This window comes from Hydra viridissima, unplaced genomic scaffold (genome assembly GCF_058129835.1).
Source record: "Hydra viridissima isolate aposymbiotic clone 2 unplaced genomic scaffold, HvirCarnegie_v1 scaffold_7, whole genome shotgun sequence".
Taxonomy (NCBI): Eukaryota; Metazoa; Cnidaria; class Hydrozoa; order Anthoathecata; family Hydridae; genus Hydra; species Hydra viridissima.
Window position 1 is genome coordinate 10,899,169 of NW_028324306.1, and position 26,480 is coordinate 10,925,648.

The following is a 26,480-nucleotide window of genomic DNA, read 5'->3' on the forward strand; positions in this document are numbered from 1 at the left end:
GCATATTTAACAACGTACATATTGATTTCTTACTCAAAAAATAATTTTTTTTTTTTCAACGTTTCTAATCTCCAAAGGCTAATACTATCTTTAAGAATCATTTTAGCACTTAAAAATTTGATTCGTATTTCATATTGATTAATACTTCATATACTTAGTTTTAGGACGTTTTACGTTAAAATCAAACTGAGTTGATTTTTGTATTTTTAGCAAGACTATGGACCGCTGTGAAGCGGCAATCTTAAAATGAAAGTTTTTTTGCCAACACTCGCTTGCTTTATGTTGGTGAAGGTGTATCGTTTGCTGATGTCATAGCCAATAGAAGGAATAACTGCGTCATGCAGGCGCATATACATCAACGTCAATGTTCGAAGTTAAACGAGAAATTATTGTGAGCAACATATCGAGAAATCGAGATAGGCTTTCTTATTGCGTATTGATACTAATGACTTATCAATATTCAATATCGTCTTATACAAATGGCTGACCGTAAATGTTTTAAATTAGATTTATTTTTAAGTAAAATTTAAAATATTTAAAGACAGACTTTTGAAATTTCTTCTGACGAATTCTAGTATGTGCATTAACTTCGCTTTGACTATATAATTCCGAGATAGTTATATTGAGCTAAGATTACTAAACAAACTGCTATGGAACCCAAAGAAAAATTTATACGTGATTGGGAAGTATTATTTCCAAACTCTACTATTCCAGATTTATTATTCTTTTCTTCTCAAGCTGCACATGAAAAGGAGTTTACAAGGTCTGAAAAACGATTATCAGAGTTAAGGAATGAGTTAAAAAAAGAAGAATTTATTTATGGATTTCTTTTGATGTTAAAAGATGATAATAATTTTTTAGATACTACAGAAAATACCAATATTGAAAAACCTCGTCCTTTAATGTCTGCCAGTGATCATATAGAAAGTTTTAATAAAATTGAAGTCTTTGACTTAAATAGTGAAAAATCTAATCTAACATTTTCAAGTTTTCAAACCACAAAGTTGCCATCAAAATCTTTAAGTGAGTTAAAAAACTCAAATACGCAAAGTTTATCATTGGCTTATTTGAGTAATAGCACAGATTCAACTACTTTCTCTGCCCAAAGTAACAAATCTATTTCTAATGATGAAAATATTGAAGATGAGTTAGAGAAAAATTTACAAAATTCATCTAATCCTCAATCAGTTGTTGCATTTGAATTTAATCAAAGTTCTTCAAGTTTACCTCAAGATGTATTTACTAATGAAAATAAGAACAATGAAAATCTACAATCCAAAAAAATACTTCCATTTCCTAAACAAGAGAAAATAGATAATGATAGTGACAGTAGTGGTGATGAACCTAGTTATGTAAATATAAGTCAGTTTACAAAGAAAACATCTTTTGTTAAAGCACCTGAGAGTGTGCTAAGTAAAGATGAAGAGTTTCAACCATTAAACAGTCCTAAAGAAACTCATCAAAATATCACACTAAAACCTATACTGGAACATGTAGTTTCTATAAGTGAGAGCGAAACAACACCAGACATAAATGACAAACGTCAATACCTTAAAAAACGTCATGGTTCAGAAGATCGTAAAGCATTTTTGTTCTCAGATAAACTTGATGTTACAAATGAAAGTATAGATAGTGAAAATTTGGATTTAATAAATAATGATAGTGATGAAAATGTCTTTACAAGACCGTCAATAATTATAAATGTGCATGAAAAAGATAAAGAAGTAGATTTATATGAAGTAGGGGAACATTTGTATATAAAAAATGACTGTTTAAAAGCTGGACAAAGTGATGACAGTGGATCAGAAAATGAATCAGCTTTGAATGCTTCTAATAATTTACCATCTACTCTTTATCGAGAAATGACATCAGATGAATATGCATCATTGCAAAAATGGGGGGAAAGTGATGAAGAAGGTCAATCCTTTGGTATGTTTTAACTTTCTATTAAAATTGTTTTATAACCAGTTTGTATTAAATTTTTTATTTTTACATTTAAAAATAAATTGCAAGACTTAACTGAATTATAAGTGCAAACTTTTTGTTGTAGGTAAAATAATTAATATAAAGTATTAAAGATAAGAGTAAGAAATTAAAAATTTTTATGAATAGATTGATTTAAAATTATTTTAAATGATACTATCGATAAAATGTAAAGATCAAATAAAAAACTTAGAGTTTTTTTTAATGTTATAATACAAAAATCTTTTCTTTGTTATATTTTTAAAAAAATGATAAAGTAAAGCTTTTTAGTACTAAGTAAGCTTCAGTAATAAACCATTTTTATAACTATGGAACAACATAATCTTTTCTTCTACTATAATACATGAAATAACTAAAACTGTCCTATTTTAAAATGTATAAATGTTAAATAGTATTTAAAAAAAACATTCAAAAAAATGACCTAAAGTTTACTTAGAGAATTTGAAAATGTTTTTATAATTCTCTAAATCACCTTAAAAGTACAAATACTACCATAAAAGTTATTGGCACTAAGGGTGATGAAATTCAACCATTTCTTCTTAAGGCAATTACTATGCTGTTTCAAAAAAATTGTGAATTAGTTAACTATCATTCTGTTTTATTTGCAGACCTTCAACCAGCTATTTCCAGAATTACACAACTGAAATATTTTTCTATAGCATTCAACATATAAGGTGACTCAGACTCATAGGTATGGATAAAGATTCATATCATTAGTTTTCAGAATGTATGCTGGACAGTAAGGTGGTTTATTAAGAGAGCTTATAAGATTTAATAATCAACTATGTACTGAGGAGGTTCTGGAAATTTGCAAGTACAATGACATCAAGTATTCTTATTCCATTAGTACAATGACATCAAGTATTCTTATTATTGAGTTTGTAAAATTGTATGTTGAATTGCCTATAATGTTGTAATAGCACCCATTAAATTAGATATAAAGAAATCTAATAATTGATTTCAGGTATGCAATGGTTTTCCATGTCATACTATTACTCAAATCATGACAATCAGAGAAGTCTGATGGCATACAAAGTCATTGAGCTTTATATGCCATTGATATGATGCAGCTCTACTCTGATGCAACTGAGTCATCTTACATTTTTGTATTAAATATGCTTATGGTACAAAATTTTATGTACTATACTCTTTCTTACAAACAAATTGGTTTTTTCCCTTAAATAAAGATTGCAACCAGTAAGTTAATTATCTGAGGTAATTATTAATGTAAAACCCTCCAAAGTTCCAAAATACATTTGACAATAAAGCTATTTATACAACTTGGTTGTTAACATCAAAGTCAACAGTGATGCACCCATATTTAATCATGGTATGTTGGAGAGTGGAGATATAATAAGCATAAAGTAACTCAAAAATTTATTTAAGGAGATGCTCTACTAAAAAAGAACCTTTTCATCATTCAAGGGATTGTCAGGTTTTTTTTAACAACTCAAAAGTACAACATATGACTCAGCCATTTACTTTTAAGTTAAATATAAAACCTAGTGCTTTTTTTTACATTTATTTTTTTAGTCATAAAATTTTTTTAGTTCGTTTGAAAATAATTATCTATCCACAAAGTTAATTTATACATTTTTCAAAGTTAATAACAGTTTTTAAAAAAAGACAGCTACATTTTATCAAAATAAATCTTGAACCTAATTTTAGGTTTTTAACTTTATTTAGATTTTTACATTTTAATACTTATAATACTTACAATGCATTAAACATTTTAATACTTATAATACTTATAATGCATTAAACATTTAGATGAAGAGGATTCAGATGATTTACCAAAGAAGTCATTTGAGAGGAAACAATTTCAAAAAAGGTTATCTTCTGGAATAAAGATTTCAAAATCTGATGATAATTTGGTTTGTAAAACAAAATCAAGACCTACATCTACTTTATTAAGTGAAAAAAAAGTTTATTCTGAAAAAGTATGTTATTGTATGTTGTTAAAAAAGTTATTTACATTATTTTTAAATGTATTATCAAGCTTCTCAATTAAATAAGCTTTTTAAGAGTTACATATCAAGAGGTAGATTAGAACTATTGCAATATAAATCAAGATCAAGCATGTGCAAATAAAATTGCATTTTCTGTCAATGAATTTGATATTTTTCAAGCATTTTTTAACTGGCAGCCCCTTATTTGAAATTCAGATTTAATAGAGCAATACTGACCAACACTAAGGGTTTTTTTTGTTTATATGATTTGTATATTAAGTTCACCAATTCTAGACCTCTGATTCTCTGGTTGAAATCAAAGGTTTTCATTAATGGAAGTTATATTGAAATCATTAAGTTTATGTTATTTAAATCATTTAGAAACTAAAAATATTTAGTTTTTGTAAAAATATACAGAAAAGCCACTATAAATAAATATTTTAGATTTCAACTATGATGGATGCTGGCTAAGATTACTAAAACTCAAGTATTATAAATATTCATGAAAACATTAGGTCTGTGAAAATGTATTTGAAAAAAAATATTGGGTCATCAGTTGTATCTGAAAAGATGTGCAATATTTCTGAATATTAGAGGGTTCAAAATAATCACCTTATTAAAAAATGATCTCCTTTTCACAAACCATTTATAAGCAATTTTTGTGTTTAAGGAGGCATCAGGGTTACTTTCTTTATTGTTTTGAAATGCCTCACTTGTGTTTTCTCCTTCGTTGAACTTAAAACGTAAGCAATGGCAAATATGGTTTTCAAGCATCAATTGATGTTTTCAAATAAAACTAATGAATGTTCTGGAATGAACATAGAATCTATTTTCCCTGAACAGCATTCAGTAGAAAATGGACCAATTTGATGCTCTTAAAATACAGTTTCATAAAAACTGATCTGTAATGTAGATCAAATAAAACATGTAGTGACCTAACAATCTGTGTAAGAAAATTTAAAGTTGCATAGTATAAATAATATAGTATTATTATAGTTATCAATCTAGTTAAATTTTTCACCTGGTTTTTAACTATAAATAAGATACTTTCTAGTAAAAAATGGCAAGTTAAGATAAAATGTAATTTCAATTGCAAAGCCTAATGTTTTACTTTATTTTAAAGTATTATTGTGTTTTTTTTTTTTTTTTTAACTTGAAAATTAAATTTTTTCAAAATGTAACCAATTGTAACCAGCTCTTTTGATTTTTAAAAACTGAGTTTGAAAATTTTTTAAAAAACCACTTCAATTTAATAGTGAATTTGAATCCCTCATACTTAAGGATTTTTTTTAAACAACAAGAGGGTTTATTGTGTGCGTTTATTATGTTAAAAAAAAAAGGTTTTTCTTTTTTTAATTGGTGTGTTTTTATAAAAATAACAGCCTTAAAATTTGTTCATTTTTAAAAGTTTCCTAAAGAAGAAGTTCACTTGTCAGAAGAAGATTGTCGACTTATTAAAGCAACACAAACACGCAAACTTGTTGTGATGGATTTGTTTGAAAATGAGAAGCGGTATTATGACTGCTTGGATATGCTGATGAAAGTGTGTTTGTTCTTTTTGTATTAGATTTGATGTTTTGTTTTTGTAATCTTTAATCATTTGTTGTTTTTTTTCTATTCATTGCTTGTTATCTGGTAAACAAAACAGAATTTTTATTAAATAATAATTTTTTGTATTTAAATAGAGCTTGTTTATAAGTATAAAAGTTTTGTTATACTAGAAGCAAGAAACTTAGAACAGAGTTTTTAAAAGTACAAAAGATGCATATGATCAACAAGCCAGGGTATAGTTAGCAAGTTTGTATATGTGATATATTTTTAAAGGAAGTAGTAAAATATAAAAGGTAACAGACACGTTTTCTTTTTGAATGATCATAGGATGATATTGTTTGTGCAAATATAACAGAAAAATTAATTCCAATAATACATTGTATCAATTTACTGCTTCATTGGTTTTTTTTGGCACAATTAATGGTAAATAAAAGTTCCCTGAGTTTGTTATCAAAAGATTACTCCAGCTTCATAATACATTTTTATAGTAATATGATAAATATAAAGTAATAATATAATAAGTAATATAGTAAGTAATTGACAATCAGACAATTAGTTTAGGAAGTTTTCTTAAAACTTTTGTTATAAAAATGAAAATTTTTTTTTTAGCAGGAAATTGTTGAACAGTGAAGTGTATACATAAATAAATATTTCTTTGAAAAAATCGTTCTTTAAAAAAATCGTTCTTTGAATTGCCAAATATTTCAATTAAACATTTCTTTCTGTTAGAAATCAGGAAAATTTACTTGAAATGAATAATAGCTTAAACATTTTTTATTGTAATAACATTTTCACAAATGATTGTGTTATGCTTAAAGAAATCTAACAAAGTTATTACTATCAAGACTTAATATTTGTAGTTTATGAAACCTCTACGGCTATCAATTAAATCATCTCAGCCTATTCTAACAGCAGCAGATTTTGAATCAATATTTGGTCGAGCTGAAGAATTATATGAACTACATAAAGAGTTTTTGAATGCACTTGAACCACGGATTGAAAACTGGAATGACAAGCTATTAATTGGAGATTTGTTTGTTATGATTGTATGTTAAGTGTGTGTGTGTATTTTTTTGTATTTCTTATTTTGGGTAAATGCTGATTTTGTTTTAAAATTTCAATGCAAAAAACAAGTATAAATTTATTTCATTTTTAGATGCAAGGTTTCAATTTATATTCTTCATATGTTGGAAACTATAGTCATGCCATGGAGACAGTGAACAAGTGTCGAAATGCTAACCAACAGTTTAAAGCTGTAATGGAGCAGGTTTGTTCCAAAGTAGTTTTTTATGATTGCAAATTCAAAACAATGCAAACACTAAAATGTTAACCTTTTTAATGTTTATTTTAAACCTGATAAGTAACATTTATATAATCTGGTTATAAACCTTATCAGTAATGCTTGTTATAATTTATTTTTTCTAAATTCTAAGCAAATTTTTATACTGTCTCTTTAACTTTTAGGATATCAAAATTCAAACTTTAAAAGATCCATTGACTCTTGAAAGTAATTTCTTGTTTTTAAAAACTATAAGTTGTTGGTTGACTTTTAATATTATTATTATTTATAATATTTAAAGTATAAGTATTTCAGTTACATCTTTTTTTAAATGGTTTCTTTATAATTTAGATCTTCTTTACAAACCTGTTGATCGCATCACGCAATATTCACTCATTTTAAATGTAACTTTTTCTCTTTTTCTTGATTTTCCTTTAAATCTTAAATCTTGGTTCTCTCTGACTTTAAAATGAAATGAAGAGAGAAAGTTACCAAGATTTGAATTTTACTTTATCAAACAATGAGGCTTGTTGATATTTAAAAAGTTGCTTTTAGGGTTTTTATGATTTGCTCAAATTTAATATAATTTTTATATGTATATTTATGTGTATATATTTATATATACCCTGACTCTTTTGTGGATAAAAATAACCACATGAATGTAACAAAGAGCATCAAAACAGTTTTCCTCAAAGACTTTTCACAAGACTAAAATTTTTACTAAGTAAAATGTAGAAATTATGTGCAGAAAGGAAAAATGATGCAGTAATCTAATCAAGTAATCCATAAGATTTCATGTTGAAATAGAGGAGTTTAAGTATTTTGGATATTTAACACCTGATGACTAAAAAATGAGACAACTTTAAAATTGTTATTATAGCCATAGTTACATAGCTATCAAATTTAATTTAAAACAAATTTATAAACAATTATATGATATTTAAAAAAATATATTGATTTTCAATAACATCATTAGAAGCAATTTGACCTAGATGAACTGAAGTCATTGAGGCATAACGCTTTGCCACTTCCGGATCCATTTTGTTAAGACAATTCTTTTGTTGAGACTAGCACCTTTTCCTCATACTTCTTCTTTCTTTTGAACTTGATGTCGCTAGTTGTAGATGACATGTCCCTAGAATAGAAGCGATTGTTGCCAGCCAATTTTGTATTTGCATATGTAAAATATGATTCGTCATCTAAGAGAAAATCAAAATTCCGAAAATTGCGATATACATGCCGACACAAAAGTTTGATTCGAGCTAGTTGGCTTTCGCTTCGATGTGGAATCTTTTTCTTCTTGTAATATCTAATATTCGTTTTGTTTTTAAGAATTTTAGATATATACAATTGGTCACAATCTAATCTTTGGGCTACTTGACGTTGTGAAACACCCTGATGAATATCAAATGCCTTTTTCAATTGATCTATGTGCTTTTTGTCCATTTTTTTTGCCTTTGGACTGCTTCCTTTTTTTCTTTGATAGCCTAAAATATTGTCTACACGTTCTAGAGCACGATATATGGTCTTTTTCAATTCTCATTCATCTAGAAAGTGTTTTACTGTGAAGATTTTTAGCTTTTCCAGATGCAAATTTCTAAATTGGCAAATGCATTTTCTTAGGTCTTCTTGCAAACTTGTTTTATACAGAGCCATTTTAATTAATATTTTTAAACTATAATATAATTTTAATAGAGTATTAAATTCCCTATAAATATACTAATTTATTTCAATTGCATGAATATGAATAGCATACATAAATTGATTTAAATTTTGTCTAATTTTTTGGTCATCAGGTGTTATGTTATAAAAGAAAGTTATCCAAACTACCAAGATTCTTTTTTTGTTTTGTTTTGTTTTGTTTTGTTTTGTTTGTTTTTTAATTGATTAGAATGACACCATTCTTTTTATTATTATTATTACTTTTCTTACTCTGGTAGGATCTCCTTAAGTATACATCACCTGATCACCCAGACCATCCTTTAATTGTTGAAGTTAGTGGAGCACTTTTTGATTTAATGGAACAAGTTAATGTAGACTCACCAAAAAAGGTTTTCTTTAGTTTTGCGTGTTTTTCTTTAATTTCATTTTTGCTTTATAATATTTGCTTAACAATAGTATATTTATTCTTCCAGAAAAAGCGTCAGCGACAGTTATTAAAAGAAGCTTTTGTAGTTGAGATAGATGAAGGTCGTCGCAGTGCTCGCAGTCTTATACTATTTAATGATGTTATTATATCTGCCAAGCTGAAACCAGCTCGGTGGGTTAAAAAAAAAATTTACACACTAAAGATTTTTTGCTGTTTATTGATAACTTTGTTTGGTTATTTAAGTTTTTCAATTATTCAACTTTTTCTATTATTGAACTTTTTTTATTACTATTCTTTAATTCTTACTTTACTTAGTGACATTTATGTGTGTAAATGGTATGCAGGTCTATCTGATATAAGCCTAAAACCATATCAAAACTCAGAACGTAAGTTCTATTGACCTTTTTCTTATAAGTTGGTCTTTTGAAAATTTTCATTTTAAAGTTTCATTATCAAAAATTTTCATCATTTTGTTTACAGCTTCAACTCCTATTCCTATATCATCAAAAGCTGAGTGTGATAAACTTCGAGCCAATATTGCAAACCTCCGTGCTGAAATGCGAAAAGATTTTATGCCATTACAAAATGTTGTATCAATCGATAATCCATATAGGGTATTATAATTTACAAGTTAGCTTAATAATTTGTTATACTTATATTTATTATACTCAGCATTATATTTTAGTAATTTAATGATTGAAAAAAAAAAAGAATAAGAAGAATGGGTAAAAAGTAAACTTGAAATAAAAGTTATAAAATTGTGTTTATTATTATTAACAAAATATAAAACTCAAAGACTCAACTTATATACTGAATACTATTATTATAATAATTACATCATATTGCATTATTTACAAATATTAATTATATGTAAAATACACAATTATTTATAAATATTAGTTATATGTAAACTACAATGTTATTATGGTTATGTACTTTTAAATAAATTTAAGAAATTAATTTATATTTGTAAAATTTATACTTCCAGTTAAAAATGCAACATGCAATCCTTATCTTCTCTTTTTAACTCAGTTTTCACTTCATCACTTTTATTGGCTTCACTTATATCTCCATCATTTTTATTGATGGAGATATAAGTGACACCAATAAAAATGATGATGTAATATAATTATCACTATATTTCATCACGTCACTACATATTTGAATAAATTTATGCTATTGTTATTACATAGAAGAACTTTTAGCTTTTCATAATTAAATAGTAACAATAAAAAGTTGTAGTTTAAGTTTATCATTGTGTGTCTCACTGTTAATGTGATAAAGACTCTGATCTTTTATGTTTTATTTTATTAGTAATTTTATTAACACATTGATAAACAGTAGGAACAAGTGAACTTTGAGAATTAACACTATATGTTTTTGTAATTTTTATTATATTAGAAGTATAGTTTTACTTTTTCTGCTTAAATAAATTTAATTTTGATCAATTCAGCACCTTTAATTAGGCTGCAGCTTTTGCTGTCATGCCACATAGTGAACTTAGCTTTGACAGCTATAGACACAAGTGTCTTTCAACAGGTTAAAAAAGTATTGTCAATAAATTTAACTAATGGAATTTAAAAACTTTTAAGTTGATTAGAAATCCTTTATCATTAGCTCTAGCAAAAAACTAAGCATAAAATAAATAATTTTTAACAAATTTTTTTTCTTATGGGATTTTAGAGAAGAAATCTATCCAGCACAGCAGCATCATCACGCTCTTCCAGTAGAGGTGTGGAAAAGTTAAAAAAAAAAATTACGGATCAGGTAATGTAAAATGATCATAAAATAATTTTTTTTTTAATTTTTGAGTAATTTAATGTTATTTTTGTTTATTATATGTATATATATATATATATATATATATATATATATATATATATATATATATATATATATATATATATATATATATATATATATATATATATATATATATATATATATATATATTAGGGTGGTCCTTATTTATAAGGAAAAAAATTTTTTTTTGAATTGTTTTGAAATTATTTGCCAGAATGTACCTTTATATAAGACATGAAAATATACCAAATTTCAGCTCAATCGGTTAATATTAACACGTTGCTGCATCGACACTGAAGTTGTGAGATTCAATGTAAGGCAGTTACCTATAAGAACGACAATGTACGCTTGACTGTAAACATAAAATTATGCTTTTTTTTTTAAATTTTAGCATAAAAACATACTAATTAAAATTAAAACGTAAAATAAAGATATAGTTTATCCTAATACTATATTTTTTATTTATTGAAATGATAAATCCACTTCAGATACATATTTGGGATTAAAGTAAGCCTCCTTTTGTGGCGACTGGGAACTCTCTCCGGTACCCCTGATCCGGTACAACTTGAATAAAATAAAAATAATATTGAATGTGTTTTCTAAACCTAGCCTATAGAATGTGTTCAAGAAAAAAATAACAAAAAATTAAATTTGTTTATACATACCTGTATCAAAAATTGTTTTTGATGCTCATTTTTCATCATTTTTTCATTGTAATCCTCAATCAACTTCACTCCTCTTTCTGCAATATCATTTGTACATTTTAAGGTTGAAATGATATTTTTTCCTGTGCGATAATCCTCTCTGTTTTCCCAATTCAGCAGATCGTCCTGAAGAAATTCAACACAAATACTGAATCGTTTAAATAACTGAAGTGAATTGGCGGACAATAATAAGTTTTTTCTCAATGACTTCTGTCTCTTCATTTTCTTCTTCTTTTTCATTCACAGTCTCTATGTTTTTACTTGCACATTCCATAGTTTTTTGAGCCATTCTAATTTTTTCAACTCTCTCAATTCTATTGTCAAATATTGCCATGGCAGCACACTTCACTTAGATACCATAAATGGTTTAAAAATTTTGTTATTGCAATAGTTGCAATGTTTTCATTAATATTTTTAAATTTAACCAATTTTCAAAAAATATATATCATTTAGGGGAGCTCCTGTAGTATTCGTTGCTAAAAACCAGGCCTCTACATAACAGTATACAATGAAAATGCAAATTTCTGCATTCAGTTTTGAATTATCCTTTCTCATTTTCATTTGATCGCGAAATAAAAAAAGTTTTAAACAATAAATCATCCATCTCGCTAAATGATATGCACCGGGGGCCCTAAAACTCACATTTGTTTTATCTCCCAAAAAAATGAGCGTCAATTGCAAAAACTCTTTGTAGTCATCACGTGGTTGCTCTTCTGCAAGTTTCTGTTTCACAAAATAAATAATTTCTGGCGCTACATCTTTCAGTGCATTATAAACGGCTTAATCGCTGGTATAATCTAAAAATTTCATTTTATCAATATTCTTCCAGTTTTCTTTCAGTGCTTTGAATTGAGCAATTTCAGGGCCGGATGCTACAATTGCTTTTGTCCTCGTGAATACACCAGCCAAAACGACCTCAAATATATGGTGTCGGCATGGAAGCCACAAAATATCTCGCCCTAACCTTTGTTGAAGCAGAACTGCAGCTCCTTTTATATGTCCAGTGTTTGATGCTGTAGTATCAAAACAAAAGGCTTGAATTTTTTCGGTTAAATTCCATTCATCAGTGATATGGAATACAGCAGAGCAAACTTCCGATCCTCCTGATGATGCAATTCCAGGTACTCCTAATAATTGTTCAAAATCTAAACCAACCACGATCACAGGAAGCCGATCAATTTTCTCATTTTTTGTGATATCAGGCAATAATTTGGAATCGCAATGCACTTCAATAAAATTTGCATCATTTCCTACCAATTTTATTGATGAATATTTTATTTTCCGCAAAATCTCTCTATTTCTTTTGATAGACGATCTATTGAGAACAAAATCGGTGATATCTATATTAAGAGCTTCTAGGATGGCAGAAATAATATGCATTGCATCCCTGTCACTCACTTTACATTTGTCCAAGGCAGCGGCCAGGCGTGGTGTCATTAACGTCTTTCGACCTCTCTTGTTTGAAGATGGACCCTGTTCAGATTCCAATATTAAATGTGTCATCTTCACTGTTGTCTTGATTTATCACTTTTTTCTGTGAATCTTCGTTTTCTTTATCTTCCATTTCAAAATATGCAATCGAACAACTAGAATTTTCCAACAAATCTTCTTTTCTTTTCAACTCTGCAGCTGTGCGTTCTTCTTTCCGCTTTTCCTTACGTAATAATTTGATATCTACTCCCAACATACAACCTACTCTACCTTTCTCCCTTTGCTTAATTAAAAATTCTCTATCTTCGGCGATTTTAATCTCATTTAACGCATTTAAGGTGGCAATATCAAAAAGGTTGTCTAAAGCTTCTTTAAAATCATTTTCTTTTTCTCTCTGCCGTTCAGTATCTCTATTTTTAGATTTTTCTAAATTTCTGACATTATCGTACAAAGATTTTAATTTCAAAATACAGTTTGAACGGTTTTGAACTGGGATTCTTGCTTTTTTCCAAAAAACGACCACTTCATCAATAACTAAAGCACTGTTGTCATTAAGATTTAAATTTACCACTCTCATGTTATAAAAAAGTACACTCAAAACATCTCGTTTACATGGTAATTTACTACCGCAGATTTGAATTTTCATCACTCCAACTAGATAAATATTTTTCCGAAAAGTGGACATTTTAGCACTTTTATCAATTACTTATATAGCATGTCTTTTCTTATGCACTTCATGTACGAAACTAAAACGAATGTAGCATTGAACAAATAATATGTAAAAACAAAATTGACTTGTAGAGACTTGTAGTTGCGCTTGTAGCGAATTCAGAATGCACTTGGTGGTTAGTTGCGCCGACTCGTCATAGCATGTTAGACAGTCAGATGCATGAAACTTTAGGGCCAGTGCGGCACGTGTTAATATTATTGGATTGAGCTGAAATTTTGTATTTTTAATGTTTTGGTGTAACTGAACAAAATTACAAATAATTTTGAAAAAAAATGAATTTTCGAAAATAAGGACCACCCTAATATATATATATATATATATATATATATATATATATATATATATATATATATATATATATATATATATATATATATATTTATTTATTTATTTATATATATATATATATATATATATATATATATATATATATATATATATATATACACACACATACATATATACATACATACATAAAATCAAATCCTAAATCAAAATCTGAAATTAAATTAGTGCTTTTGATGATGCAGAGGTTTGTGAGCTTATTGGTACTTTCCAATTGTTTCAACATTACAATAAGGTTGATTACAATAAGGTTGATTTGGCATTTCAACCTTACAGTAAATTCGAAGATGTCCTAAGTTCTTATGAAGATGTTCTATGTCCTTATGTTCATGCCAAATTTAATCACATATTAAAGCAAATTCCACCCTCTATTGAGATACTATTGCCTGTCACTTCATCTAGTGAAAGCATTTTCCAAAATTCCACCCCTATGTATAAGAAAACTTTTCAATAATTTGGTTATAGCACCCTGTTATCAACAAAAGTTGTAAGTGCGACATTATCAGGTTCAATCCTGTTTTCAGTAAAAATGTTAGTACAAATATAGGAAAGTGGATTTTAAACCTAGTTGATCACTATTTTCCATTTCACCAACTCCACAAAATATTTAACAGAAACTCTGTCAATGTGAGCCTGCCTGCCAAACATAAAAGTCATAAAATGTCATAAACTTACACAACCACTACATTTCACAAAAAATGTCAGTAATACAACTTGTTACTGCATTGATAAAGCAAAGTGTTCCTTCATATTAGCAATACCTTATAATAACCATCATATACCAAGCCATTATTACTGTTAACTCTGAAATGAAAGAAAAAAGTTGTTACAGTATTTGCAAAACATCCTTGAAATTACAATTTGCCAACCACACAAAATCTTTCAATATGGAAAAGTACAAGTTGTAAAAAGAAGTATAGAAGATAAAAGAACTTTGCACCTATAAATAAGTGGAAAGCTTTAAATGCTACAATCTAGCCACAAGAACTTGCAAATTATGTATTTACAAAAAGTACAAGCCTGGAAACTTACTAAACACAAAGAACTAAATGATTTCCAAATGCAGATATAAAAACAAATTTCTTCTTTCTTTCTTTGACACAGGAGGCTAGGCAGACATTTTTTTCTTTTAGTGTCAGTATATATATCAATATAACCAGATTATGCAATCATCATTCTCAGACACATGATCTATGTTTTTGTTATAAGTAAACTTTACTATTATTAATAGTTAAATGTTTTATGTAAAATTTATAAGGGTGACTTGATATTTTTTTATAGGAACACATTTTGCAATTGATTCTTCCAAACATACCACTTACTTTGTATCACAAGAATGGAAAGGTGAAATTTTTCTATTACAATAGATGAACTTAAGCTTTGAAATTACATTTTGTCCATTTAGATGATACATATGCTTTATTAAATATATGCTAGGGCAGCTAGAAATTTATTAAATTATCATTTCTTGAAAGTTTTTTGTTGAAATGAAAGTTATCCTAATTATTTAAAACAGGTGTTTACATTTTTATTGAATATGGAGACAGAGTATCAAGCTTGGACTGAAGCTTTGCGACCAAGGCTAAAAAAAAGTAAGTATTTAAAATCTTATTATTATCATGGTCAAATACAATTTATCCTAAAAGCATAGTTTTAAAAGAATGTGATGAAGACTTATTTTTGAGTAGTACAATCTCGAAGTGCTGAATCTATCCACATGAGCAGTTTAGAACTTCAGCAAGCACTGGAAACTGTTCTAAAGGTATTTACTTATCAATGGTTTCCTTGAAAAGTAAAAAAAATTTTATAAAATTTTTGATTATTTATACTTTGCACTTTTAATGGAAAAATATCATTTTTAACTTAAAAACTTTTATTATTTTTGTTACATTTGTAATTTACATTTTGTTCTTATGTTTTATATGATTTATTACAGGTTCAACGTCTTGGTGCTATAGTTCCTACTATGCCATCACCATTTCTGGGACCAACCAGCTTAAGACCCCTTAGTGTTGATTTCTCAAAGTTTGATGGTAAGTTTTTATCAACTCACTTATCATAGACAAGTAATAGTTAAATACTGCTTTATACTTTAAAGCAATACTATTTTCAAGTTCACACAGTATATTGCAAAGCTGTTTCATTGTTAAAATTTTGATACTAGTTTATAGTTTACAACTGTTTCAACAAAAACATAAACAAAGAAAAAAGGCTAAGTCTAAGTTCTTTTTTTATAAAAAGGATGGCGTGTGAGTGTGAAAATCAAATAGAAATTATGTTTAAAACTTTAGCTATTTATATCAATGCAAATAGTGCTTGAAAAAATAGATTTTTCTATGTGAGATGTTTAAAAATGAAGCTTTTTAACATTGCTTATAAATTATTAAAATAGCTTTTTTTTGAATAATAATACATTTAATCTAACAAGTAAAAATATGTTCTATAGAAACTAAACTTTTGCCAATTCTATGAAAAATAAATTTGTGAATTACACAGGGAAACAAATCTGGAGATTTTATAAAAGATTAAAAATTCAAAAATACTTTTGTGTACAAGTGTGTTTATATATATATATTTATGTGTGTGTGTGTGTATGTATTTATATGTATAAGTGTGTATATATATGTGTGTGTGTATATACATATATATATATATACATACATATATATATATATATATATATATATATATATATATATATATATATATATATATATATATATATATATATATATATATATATATATATATATATATATATATATATATATATATATATATATATATATATATATATATAAAGAGTAGTTTCTAAAAGATCCTATTTAATTTTTGTGTTTTTATAAAGAATATATTCAAGAAGAAAAAGTTTTTTCTTCTTTATGATTCAAATTTTTTGTGCTATTTTTCAATAGTTTGGTTCAAAAAAGAAAAACATGTGCAATGCAAATGAAATGTTAAATTTTCTTTGAACCATATGTTGTACAACCTTTTGTTGTGCTCATGAATATAAGAAGAGCTTTTGTTTCAGATTGATGTTGTTCTAGTAGAGTGGATATGAAGTTTATTATTGTAAAAGTTGCTTGGAAGAGCTATATCTTTTTGTTTATCTTTGTTAATTTTTATTAATATTATTATTTTTATTATTATTATTATTATTATTGTTATTATTATTATCATCATCATTATTATTATTATTGTTATTATTATTATTATTATTATTATTATTATTATTATTATTATTATTATTATTATTATTATTATTATTATTATTATTATTATTATTATTGTTATTATTTTTATTGTTATTATTAATATTATTATTATTAATATTATTATTATTATTATTATTATTATTATTATTATTATTATTATTATTATTATTATTATTATTATTATTATTGTTATTATTATTATTATTATTGTTATTACTATTATTATTAATATTGTTATTATTATTATTATTATTATTGTTATTACTATTATTATTAATATTGTTATTATTATTATTATTATTATTGTTATTATTATTATTATTATTGTTATTATTATTATTATTATTATTATTATTATTATTATTATTATTATTATTATTATTATTATTATTATTAATATTGTTATTATTATTATTATTATTATTATTATTATTATTAGCATTATTATTATTACTATCATTATTATTATTATTATTATTATTATTATTATTATTATTATTATTATTATTATTATTATTATTATTATTATTATTATTATTATTATTATTATTATTATTATTATTATTATTATTATTATTATTACTATTATTATTATTATTATTATTATTATTATTATTACTATCATTGTTGTTGTTGTTGTTGCTGTTGTTGTTGTTCTTATTATTATTAGCATTATTATTATCATTACTATTATATAGGTATATAACTACACTATTGTTATATATATATATATATATATATATATATATATATATATATATATATATATATATATATATATATATATATATATATATATATATATATATAGTTATGATAATAAAAACAATAATTACAATTATTGTAGTAATAATAATAATACAATAGTAATAATAACAAAAATAATATATAGTAATAACAATAAAAATGATCATGATGATCATGATGATGACATGGTGATGACATCATCATCATCATCATCATCATCATCATCATCATCATCATCATCATCATCATCATCATCATCATCATCATCATGATTGATGATGATGATCATAATTATTGATGATCACAATGATCATGATCATGATGTGATGATCATGATGATCATGATAGTGGTGATTGTGATGGGTTTTAGAAATAATTAGTTAAGATAATTTTTTCATACTTCATGAAAGTATTTTTAACTATCATATCAAAAATAAAGCTATTTAAAGAGGTATTTCATTTCTTATTACTAGTAAATACTATTTAAGCTTTAAAATCTAAAACCTTTGGTTGATAGCTACATTTATTACAACTTTTCCCTCTACTTACTAACAACTAACACTTCAGTGTGACTTAGTTCAATCTTATTTTGTTTTAATGCTCTGTGGAATACTATTACTTACTTGTTACTCAGACCTCTTTTTTCAATATTTATATTCAAAAACAAGATTTTTTTCACCTTTAGTATAACATAGTTCTCTTTATTATTTTCAATTTTATTTAAAAAAAAAATGGTTTTTTAGAAATTTTTAGTTCATTTTTTAAAGGTCTTTAAAAAAAAAATTACTCCTTTAAGACAGCTAGATATGACAGCAGTGACAAGAAAGCTCAGTAGACAGGATGCTTTATATACTGAAATTCCAGAAAGATACACACATTACCCAGAGTCTCGATTACCAATACCAATAAAAAAAAAGTTGATACGACAAAATTCATTTAGATCATCACATGTTTCTCACAGGCTGTCTGATGTAAGTGATTTGAGCTTAGATGAATCAACAAATGCAAAGCGTGCCTGCGATTTTGCTTCAACATATTATAAAAAGTCTCCTCATTTTAGAGACTCTTTACAAATGCCAATAAAAAAAGGGCAAAATAAAACATATAGACCTTCACGTTATACAAAACTAAATACTTCTGTCAGATATTTAGAATCAGCAAATGGTCAATTTAAATCACATAACTCGGTTTGTAAAAGTTTTCCTGCTTTGAGGTGCTACGAAAGTTGTGAAATGGAATTTGATAATGCTAGTTCTTGTTCAATTAAATCTGATAATGATAGATCTTATTCAATCAATTGTGATAATTCCAGGTCTTGTTCAATCAAATATAAAGATGAAACAAAAAGTGCACCTATTGATGTACTTACTCATGAAATTATAATGCAAAAACTTAATGATGCATTTGAGGATCAAAATCTTGGAAATAAGCTTAGTCATTTGCAAAACAATTTAGGTTGTGAAAAACAAGGGGAATTGCAAAGGGATTGCTCAAGACAACTTTCTAGAAATTTAATCTTACCTCTGCAGATAGATCATCATGTTTCTCACAAAATGTTTTTTAACAGTAAGAGCCAAGGAAACACTCCAGTTCAAAATTTGCATAGATCGTTATCTCAAGTTGAACTTAAGCACAAAAGCAAACTTCCTCGATGGGGCTTAAATACCTCTGCAATAAAAAAATTTGCCAGTTTACCAACACCATCCAATGAAATAAACAATAATAAATCATCTGCATCATGTTCTAACACACCATTACAATCTCCATGTGTAGAACATCCAAAGCGTGGAATGCGATTGTTCAGTGTTTTACATTCTCCAAAGAAAACATCCAAGTCCCTATCCTCCCCAAAGATTTCTTGTAAAGACCCTGAATGGAAAACATCTCAGAAGTGTCTCTTTGAATTTGATGGTTAGTTTTAAAAAATAATTTTCTTTCAGGTAATACTCTAAGTCTCATACTTTAAATAGAAATTTTTGTTTCTCACATCAATCTCTAAAGTTGTAAATGTTATCCTTTCTTAAAGCAGAATTAGGTTCATCAAATCAATTTGTTATTATTGAATTTTTTAGATTATTTGATGTTTTGAATTTTAAATGCTTTTTTTTTGTTTTATATTATTTTAGTTTCAAGTTTTTAAAATTTGTTTATAAATATAATTTTCATAGTAACTTTGAAAAATCTAAACCAAAATTGGTTTATATTGATATTCAAGATAATTTTCAAAGTCTAATACAGTGGCATGCAAAAGTTTAGAAACACCAAATTTTTTTTCAGTTTTTAAAGTATAACTTTTCACAAACTTTCTCAAATCAGTTAAAATTTTTACCAAATGTTCTTTATATTAATTCAATTCATTATACAGTTCACAAAAGTTATGAATTAAAATGGTTAATAAAATTTAATTGTTTTAAAAAAGACTTTTGTGCAAAAGTTTAAAAATAATTGAATTTTGATAAAAATTTATTTCAAAAATCATTCAAATGTCAATTTTTCAATAAGGTAGTTTCAATATGATAGTTAGTACTAGGTGGTAAATCCATTTGCCTTTAAAACAGCATCACAGCAATGAAGTATCGAGTGAAGTAAATTAATGAGAACATCCTGGGGAATGTTTTACCAACATTTTCTAATTAAAGCAAATTTATGGTCTTTTTTGGTTGGTTTTCTTCTAACTACTTGGCAGTCGATTTGTACTTCCAAAGGCTCTATGAGTGCCGTTCAAGAACTTGGATTTTTTGTGATTTAAAACAATCCATAACAGATTCAGTACAATGTTTTGGATCATCATATTGTTGTAAGATCTATTTCCGAGTCATTTAATCCTTTGCATATGACAGCATAACATATTTTATGATGTCTAAAGAAACTCTCTGGTCCATAATACCTTCTATGCAATGAATAGGACCCACATTGTCACAACTAAAACATCTCCAAACCATAACATTTCTTCTGCCATGTTTAATAGTAGGTAATTGGTATTTAGGATTGAGTCTGTCTACAAATGGACATCTGACATAACTATTTCTGTCACTACTGAATAGCATAAACTTTGATTTGTCAGAGAAAAAGACTTTTGTCATTAACTGTTCAACTAATAGGATCTATTGCAAATTTTATTTTGGCTTTCGAATAACTTACAGATATCAGCAGTTTCTTAACTGGACAGCGGCTATAGAGATTATTTTGATGTAAAAGACATTTAGTTATATTGACACTATAATTCATGCCACGAAACTAGTTCACAATTGTATTAAGTTCAACAGTAATCTTGCTAGGATCTTTTTTGGAGTACCTTACCAATAATCTATTGACCTTCTTATTGTAACTTTACCTCTTCCAGTGCAAGGCTTGTTTTCAATAGCTTTCTACTGATGAAATCTCTAGATAATCTGTGACTTATTCCTGGTTTTGAAACATTGTAAAGTTCAGAAATCTTTCTTTAAGTCATAATTTTTTCCACATCTTTTCTAATTAATTTCTTTATTTCATTTGAAACTTCCTTAGCCTTTTCTATGCTTTTGAAATATCAAAAAAAAATTGAGTTATAAAATTTCACTAATTTTTTGACGATAATACTTTTTTAAATATCTTAAAGTAATTGAATTATTAATTTTTACAAACATTCTGGCTTTTAAGTATGCTTTTGTTTACAAAAACTTGATTTAATTGCAGGGTATAATACTGTTTATAAACTTTTGCATGGAAGCCTTTTTGAAAAAAAAATTAAATTTCTATCGTCTGTTATAATTTATAATTTTTGTGGTTTTTATTATGAATTGAATTGATATAAAGAATATTTGCTAAAAATTTCAGTTGGTTTAAAAATGTTTGTGAAAAGTTATGCTTTAAAAACTAAAAAAAAGTTGATATTTCTAAACTTCTGCATGCTACTGTATTAGACTCATATTTTCAAACATTTTTCCAGTTCAATTTATAATTGACTTTTAGATTAAATTTTACAATTCCCAATTTGCTGTAATTAATGAAAATTTAGAAATACAGCTAATTCTAAGTTGAGATTCAAGTTATTTAATTCTATCAAATACTACAAAAATTCTCAAAAGTGGATAAAATAAAATAGACTTTTTTTTTAGTGAAATTGAGTTGAAATTGATTTATCACAATAAATATTCCGCAATAAAGTATGGGGTTTATGAAGATCAAATGCAAAAAGTTTTTTTTTCTTCTTACTTTATATAATTTAAGAAAAATGTTTTTCCCATATTCTGTGGTTTAAGATATTTTTAATGCTCTTTATTTCAAATAGACTTTTACTTAAATTAAAAGTTCATCAGAAGTTTTAAAAATGCTCTAAGTTAAGACTATGACAGCCATCTTGCAAAAGATTTGTTTAAAGTTATGTTTTAAGTTCTTTTTTGATTTTTAACTTATCATTTATTTTAAAAAGGTAATTTTCATTTTTAAGATAAAGACTCACTCACCGGCTACTTGTATGTGAATATTAGCAATGGAAAAGGCTTTAATCGAAATTCAGGTTCTTAATAGATACCTTTATTCATTATTTTTTGTATTTACCAGTAAATGTATAATTTTAGAAGAATTTTTTTTTTTTTTGATCATGTTTAGTCATTTGAAAAGTGAATGGTTTACAAATCCTTAAGTCTCCAAAAAGTTGCATTATTTATTTTTTACCTTATAATTTTCTTTTTCAGATACATATGTTGTATTGGAAATGGATAGCTATGGCCATTACTTCAAAAAAGCAAAAACAAAGACTGCTAGAGGATCTGATCCACACTGGGATGAGGTAGGTATTTAAGTCATCTGCTCTGAGTTAGAATTTCTCTTCTCCAGTTGATTCTAATAAAATTGTTGTTATTTTTAAAGGAATTTGATTTGGAAATTGAGGCATGTACTTGTCTTCGTCTAACATGCTACAACAAACTGAGACTCATGGGAGATGATATTAGTGGTAAATGCTCCATTAATGTGAGTTTACCTTCTTTGTTAAAACCTGGTTTTATGATCTTATGTTTAAAGAAAATGTAAGCATAAATATCATTAGTAATATTAGATGTTGACTTAAGCATGTTTTACACTATTGTCTTAAGATGCTAAAATCCAACGTATAAATTGTCCCTACATGTAAATGGAAAATTAATTGGTGTTTCTCAGATAAAAAAAACTGCAAAATAAGTTAAACGGTTTGATTATTATGATTCTCAATTTAAAAATGGTAAAACTTTTTAACTATTAGTAATATTGCAAAAATTTTTATTTTTTTTAGCTGACTCGAGAAAATCTACTTGACTATAAAATTCATTCTTTTGTATTGAGCTTGGATCGAGGTCAAAGCTCCATGAGCGTGTCTTTATCTTTTGCCACTTCAGTGGATGGAATTAAAAAAACAAAATCCATTTGTGAAACAGGAGTATTTGGTGTACCCATATCTGTTGTGTGTAGGTAAAAATATATAATTACAGACATTACCATTTCTATCTCAGTTTGTTTAATTTAAAAAATTGTATTTTAATAGATTGATAATCCGAAATGTTTTTAATCATAATTTTTTTTGTATTTAGTAAAGACACTAGCTTACTAATTTATTTTTTTTTCTTTAACAGTTAATGTAATTGTCATATTATATGTATGTTTCTTTTTTTTATTGTGTTTTGGTTGTTTTTTTTTTTCATGTAATTTTTTTTTTAGTCGAGAAAAGTCTGTTATTCCAGTTATTGTAATAAGTTGTATCAAGGAGATTGAAAAACGAGGTAAAAAAGATATTTAATAATACATTATTTATACAACATTGATGTTAATACTATTGTTATTATTATTATTGTTGTTGTTGTTGTTGTTGTTGTTGTTGTTGTTGTTGTTGTTGTTGTTGTTGTTGTTGTTGTTGTTATTATTATTATTATTATTATTATTATTATTATTATTATTATTATTATTATTACTATTATTATTATTGTTATTATTATTAATATTATTATTATTACTATTATTATTATTGTTATTATTATTAATATTATTATTATTATTATTATTATTATTATTATTATTATTATTATTATTATTATTATTATTATTATTACTATTATTATTATTATTATTATTATTATTATTATTATTATTATTATTATTATTATTATTATTATTATTATTATTATTATTATTATTATTATTATTATTATTACTATTATTATTATTATTATTATTATTATTATTACTATTATTATTATTATTATTATTATTTTTATTGTTATTGTTGTTGCTGTTGTTGTTATTGTTAATTATTACTATTTCTATTTTTCCCTTTTACTGTGTATTCAAATAGCTTAAAAAAGTGGTTTTAGAATTTCAATGAGAAAATTTCAAATAGAATTTTTATGGTACAAATATCTTAGTGTTTTCATGGTATATTTATTTTTGTTTCAGGCATGGAAGAAGTTGGCATTTACAGACTATCTGGTGTAGCATCTGAAATTCAAAACTTAAGAAAACTTTTTAATGAGCGTATGTAAAAGTTGAAATTCACATTTTCACATTTGAATTCTTGTTTTAAATTCTTGTTTTAAATTATTGTAAAATCTTGTTTTAAATTATTGTAAGTTTGATAATTTTCTTTCGTTACTTCTAGACACACAGAATGCAGTTTTGGTGCTCGGAGAAACCGATATCCATGCTGTAGCTGGATTATTAAAGCTCTACTTTAGGGAACTCCCACAATCGCTTTTTACAGGAAAACTCTATCACAAGTTTGTTGAAGGATTGAGTATGAGGCTTTCTAAAATTCTTTTTAACTTGTTTTTATTAATTGTTATACTGTAGTCCTGTAATTAATTTTCTGCACTTATTTTAAACTCTTAATTTATTAAAATACTTTCAGGTATTACTGATCCAGCAGATAAAGAAATATACATGCTAGATACTTTACACACACTTCCCAGAGTTAACAAACTCACTACACTTTATCTTTTTGAACATTTACGAAGGTAGTTTTATAAATACCGTAATATAGTTTTATGTAAATATAAAAATGATTATATAAAAATATAAATTGGTTTGTTTTTTTTTTAGTACTTTTAAAAGTTTCATGGTCATTTTTAATTTCACTATTTTAATTTTGCTGTAGAGTGTCACTACTTGAAAGCATAAACAAGATGGGTATAAACAATTTAGCAACTGTCTTTGGTCCAACTGTTCTTCGTACACCATCAACATTTTCAGAAAAAGAAAGTGAGCGTAGTTCTTGTAATGTTGGTACATTTGATATCGGTGCACTTGATGTGATGTCTCAAGTGGGTGTGTTCAGATATTTTTTGGCCCTTAAAAACAATCCTCGGACATGTTTACCAGAAGATGATTTAGAATTATGGAGGAGACTTGATAAAGAAAAAGCTAAAAAATTAGAAGGACATCTGTTACAAACTGCTGAAGAGTTCCTTATATAAGAATAATTTAGGCAATACAAATAATGTTCACTAAAATGTATATGTGATTTTGTGTACATTTCTGTAAATTGCACACCCAAATTTTTTATGTCTTATAAAAAAATTATTTTATTCATTATCCTATGCAACAATAAAATTTTTCTTGGTTAATACTTTGTATTTTGCTTTCTATTTTTATAATCAATGTTTATTATCTGCTCATTACATTTAAGCTATAATTTTGTATATGTTTAATGTTTTTTTTTGCTTTCTTAAAGCAGTTTACATGAAGGCCACAACATTCTGACTGGCAACATAATTATGCTATATTTATTATTTTATTTGTTGCTGTATGCTTTATTAACAAACAAAAAAGAGTATATTTTGTGTTGTAAACTATTTTGTTATCATCGTGTATCATATCATTCAGTTAAATTGTGTGGGTAAACATTTTGGGGTTTATCACCTAAACAATTAACATTTTATTAGTAAATTTATTTTTAAAATTTTTTCATTGGTCAAGAAAGTAACGTTTTTAAAGTTATGATATAGTTATATGAAACGGCAAATAATCAACCATATATTATATGGTTGATTTTTTGCCGTTTCATAATGATTGACATCATTCGCTAGATCATAATTTAAAATTAGGGTAATGTGTGTGAGAGCCGAAATTCCGTTTGAGTAATAATCCACATAATGATTTATTGAATTTTTCTGAGAATTTGGAGAATATGTTATAAACTCTTAATTACTATATTGTTCCTGTTGTGTTGTTGTTGTTTTAAAAACCTTCCATTATTAAAAAACTTTTACTCTTGAAAATTAGCAAATTTAAAATTTAGAAGTTCTTCAAGTTTAAAATATTTCAAACAAAAAAAAAAAAAAAATTAAAAAGTGCGGTAATATCTGTTCTGCAATATCACAAAATGTTTATTTATGATTTATGGTAATTTCTGTGCTGCTATCTTTCAAGATAGTATAATGCTTTATAAACAAATATGCTTCATTTCTTTGATTACTGACTGAAAAATTGAATTAAGGTTTATAAATAAATAGCAGTTGTTCTAAAGCTTAATTTTAGTAAGGTTTTCTACGTGGCCACCATAAGTGGTTTAAAGAATTGTTCTCTTGAATGAGTCGGCCTTTTTCTATATGGGCTTTTGTAAATGATTAAAATGAATCACCTTTTTTTTCTTTTAAAGCAACATCAAGTGGTTGACAGATGTGTTGCATTGATGGGGAAAAGGCAAC

At 25.9% G+C, this 26,480-nt stretch overlaps 1 protein-coding gene and 1 pseudogene across 6 annotated transcripts; one reads left to right on the forward strand and one right to left on the reverse strand.

Annotated features, from left to right (window-relative positions):
* Positions 1 to 237: 237 nt before the first annotated feature.
* On the forward strand, positions 238 to 25,622 carry LOC145184387 (active breakpoint cluster region-related protein-like). 6 transcript variants are annotated; one of them, XR_016453859.1, is made up of 25 exons: positions 267 to 1,929; positions 3,754 to 3,923; positions 5,341 to 5,475; positions 6,344 to 6,529; positions 6,640 to 6,750; positions 6,948 to 6,990; positions 7,114 to 7,166; positions 8,703 to 8,813; positions 8,898 to 9,022; positions 9,167 to 9,237; positions 9,332 to 9,465; positions 10,535 to 10,618; positions 15,146 to 15,208; positions 15,381 to 15,456; positions 15,550 to 15,626; positions 15,801 to 15,897; positions 22,256 to 22,324; positions 22,503 to 22,597; positions 22,678 to 22,762; positions 23,078 to 23,253; positions 23,500 to 23,561; positions 24,232 to 24,309; positions 24,434 to 24,568; positions 24,683 to 24,788; positions 24,929 to 25,622. XR_016453859.1 is itself a non-coding variant. In XM_090092025.1 (25 exons), the coding sequence occupies exons 1-25, from the start codon at positions 651 to 653 to the stop codon at positions 25,245 to 25,247; spliced, it is 3,957 nt and encodes a 1,318-aa protein (XP_089948151.1). In that variant the 5' UTR covers positions 267 to 650; the 3' UTR covers positions 25,248 to 25,622. The 6 variants fall into 6 exon arrangements, 3 of the variants coding, with proteins under 3 accessions (XP_089948151.1, XP_089948152.1, XP_089948153.1); XR_016453860.1 differs by having other exon boundaries at positions 15,553 to 15,626; XM_090092025.1 differs by having other exon boundaries at positions 22,678 to 22,779.
* On the reverse strand, positions 10,978 to 13,758 carry LOC149886118 (uncharacterized; annotated as a pseudogene).
* Positions 25,623 to 26,480: the final 858 nt, after the last annotated feature.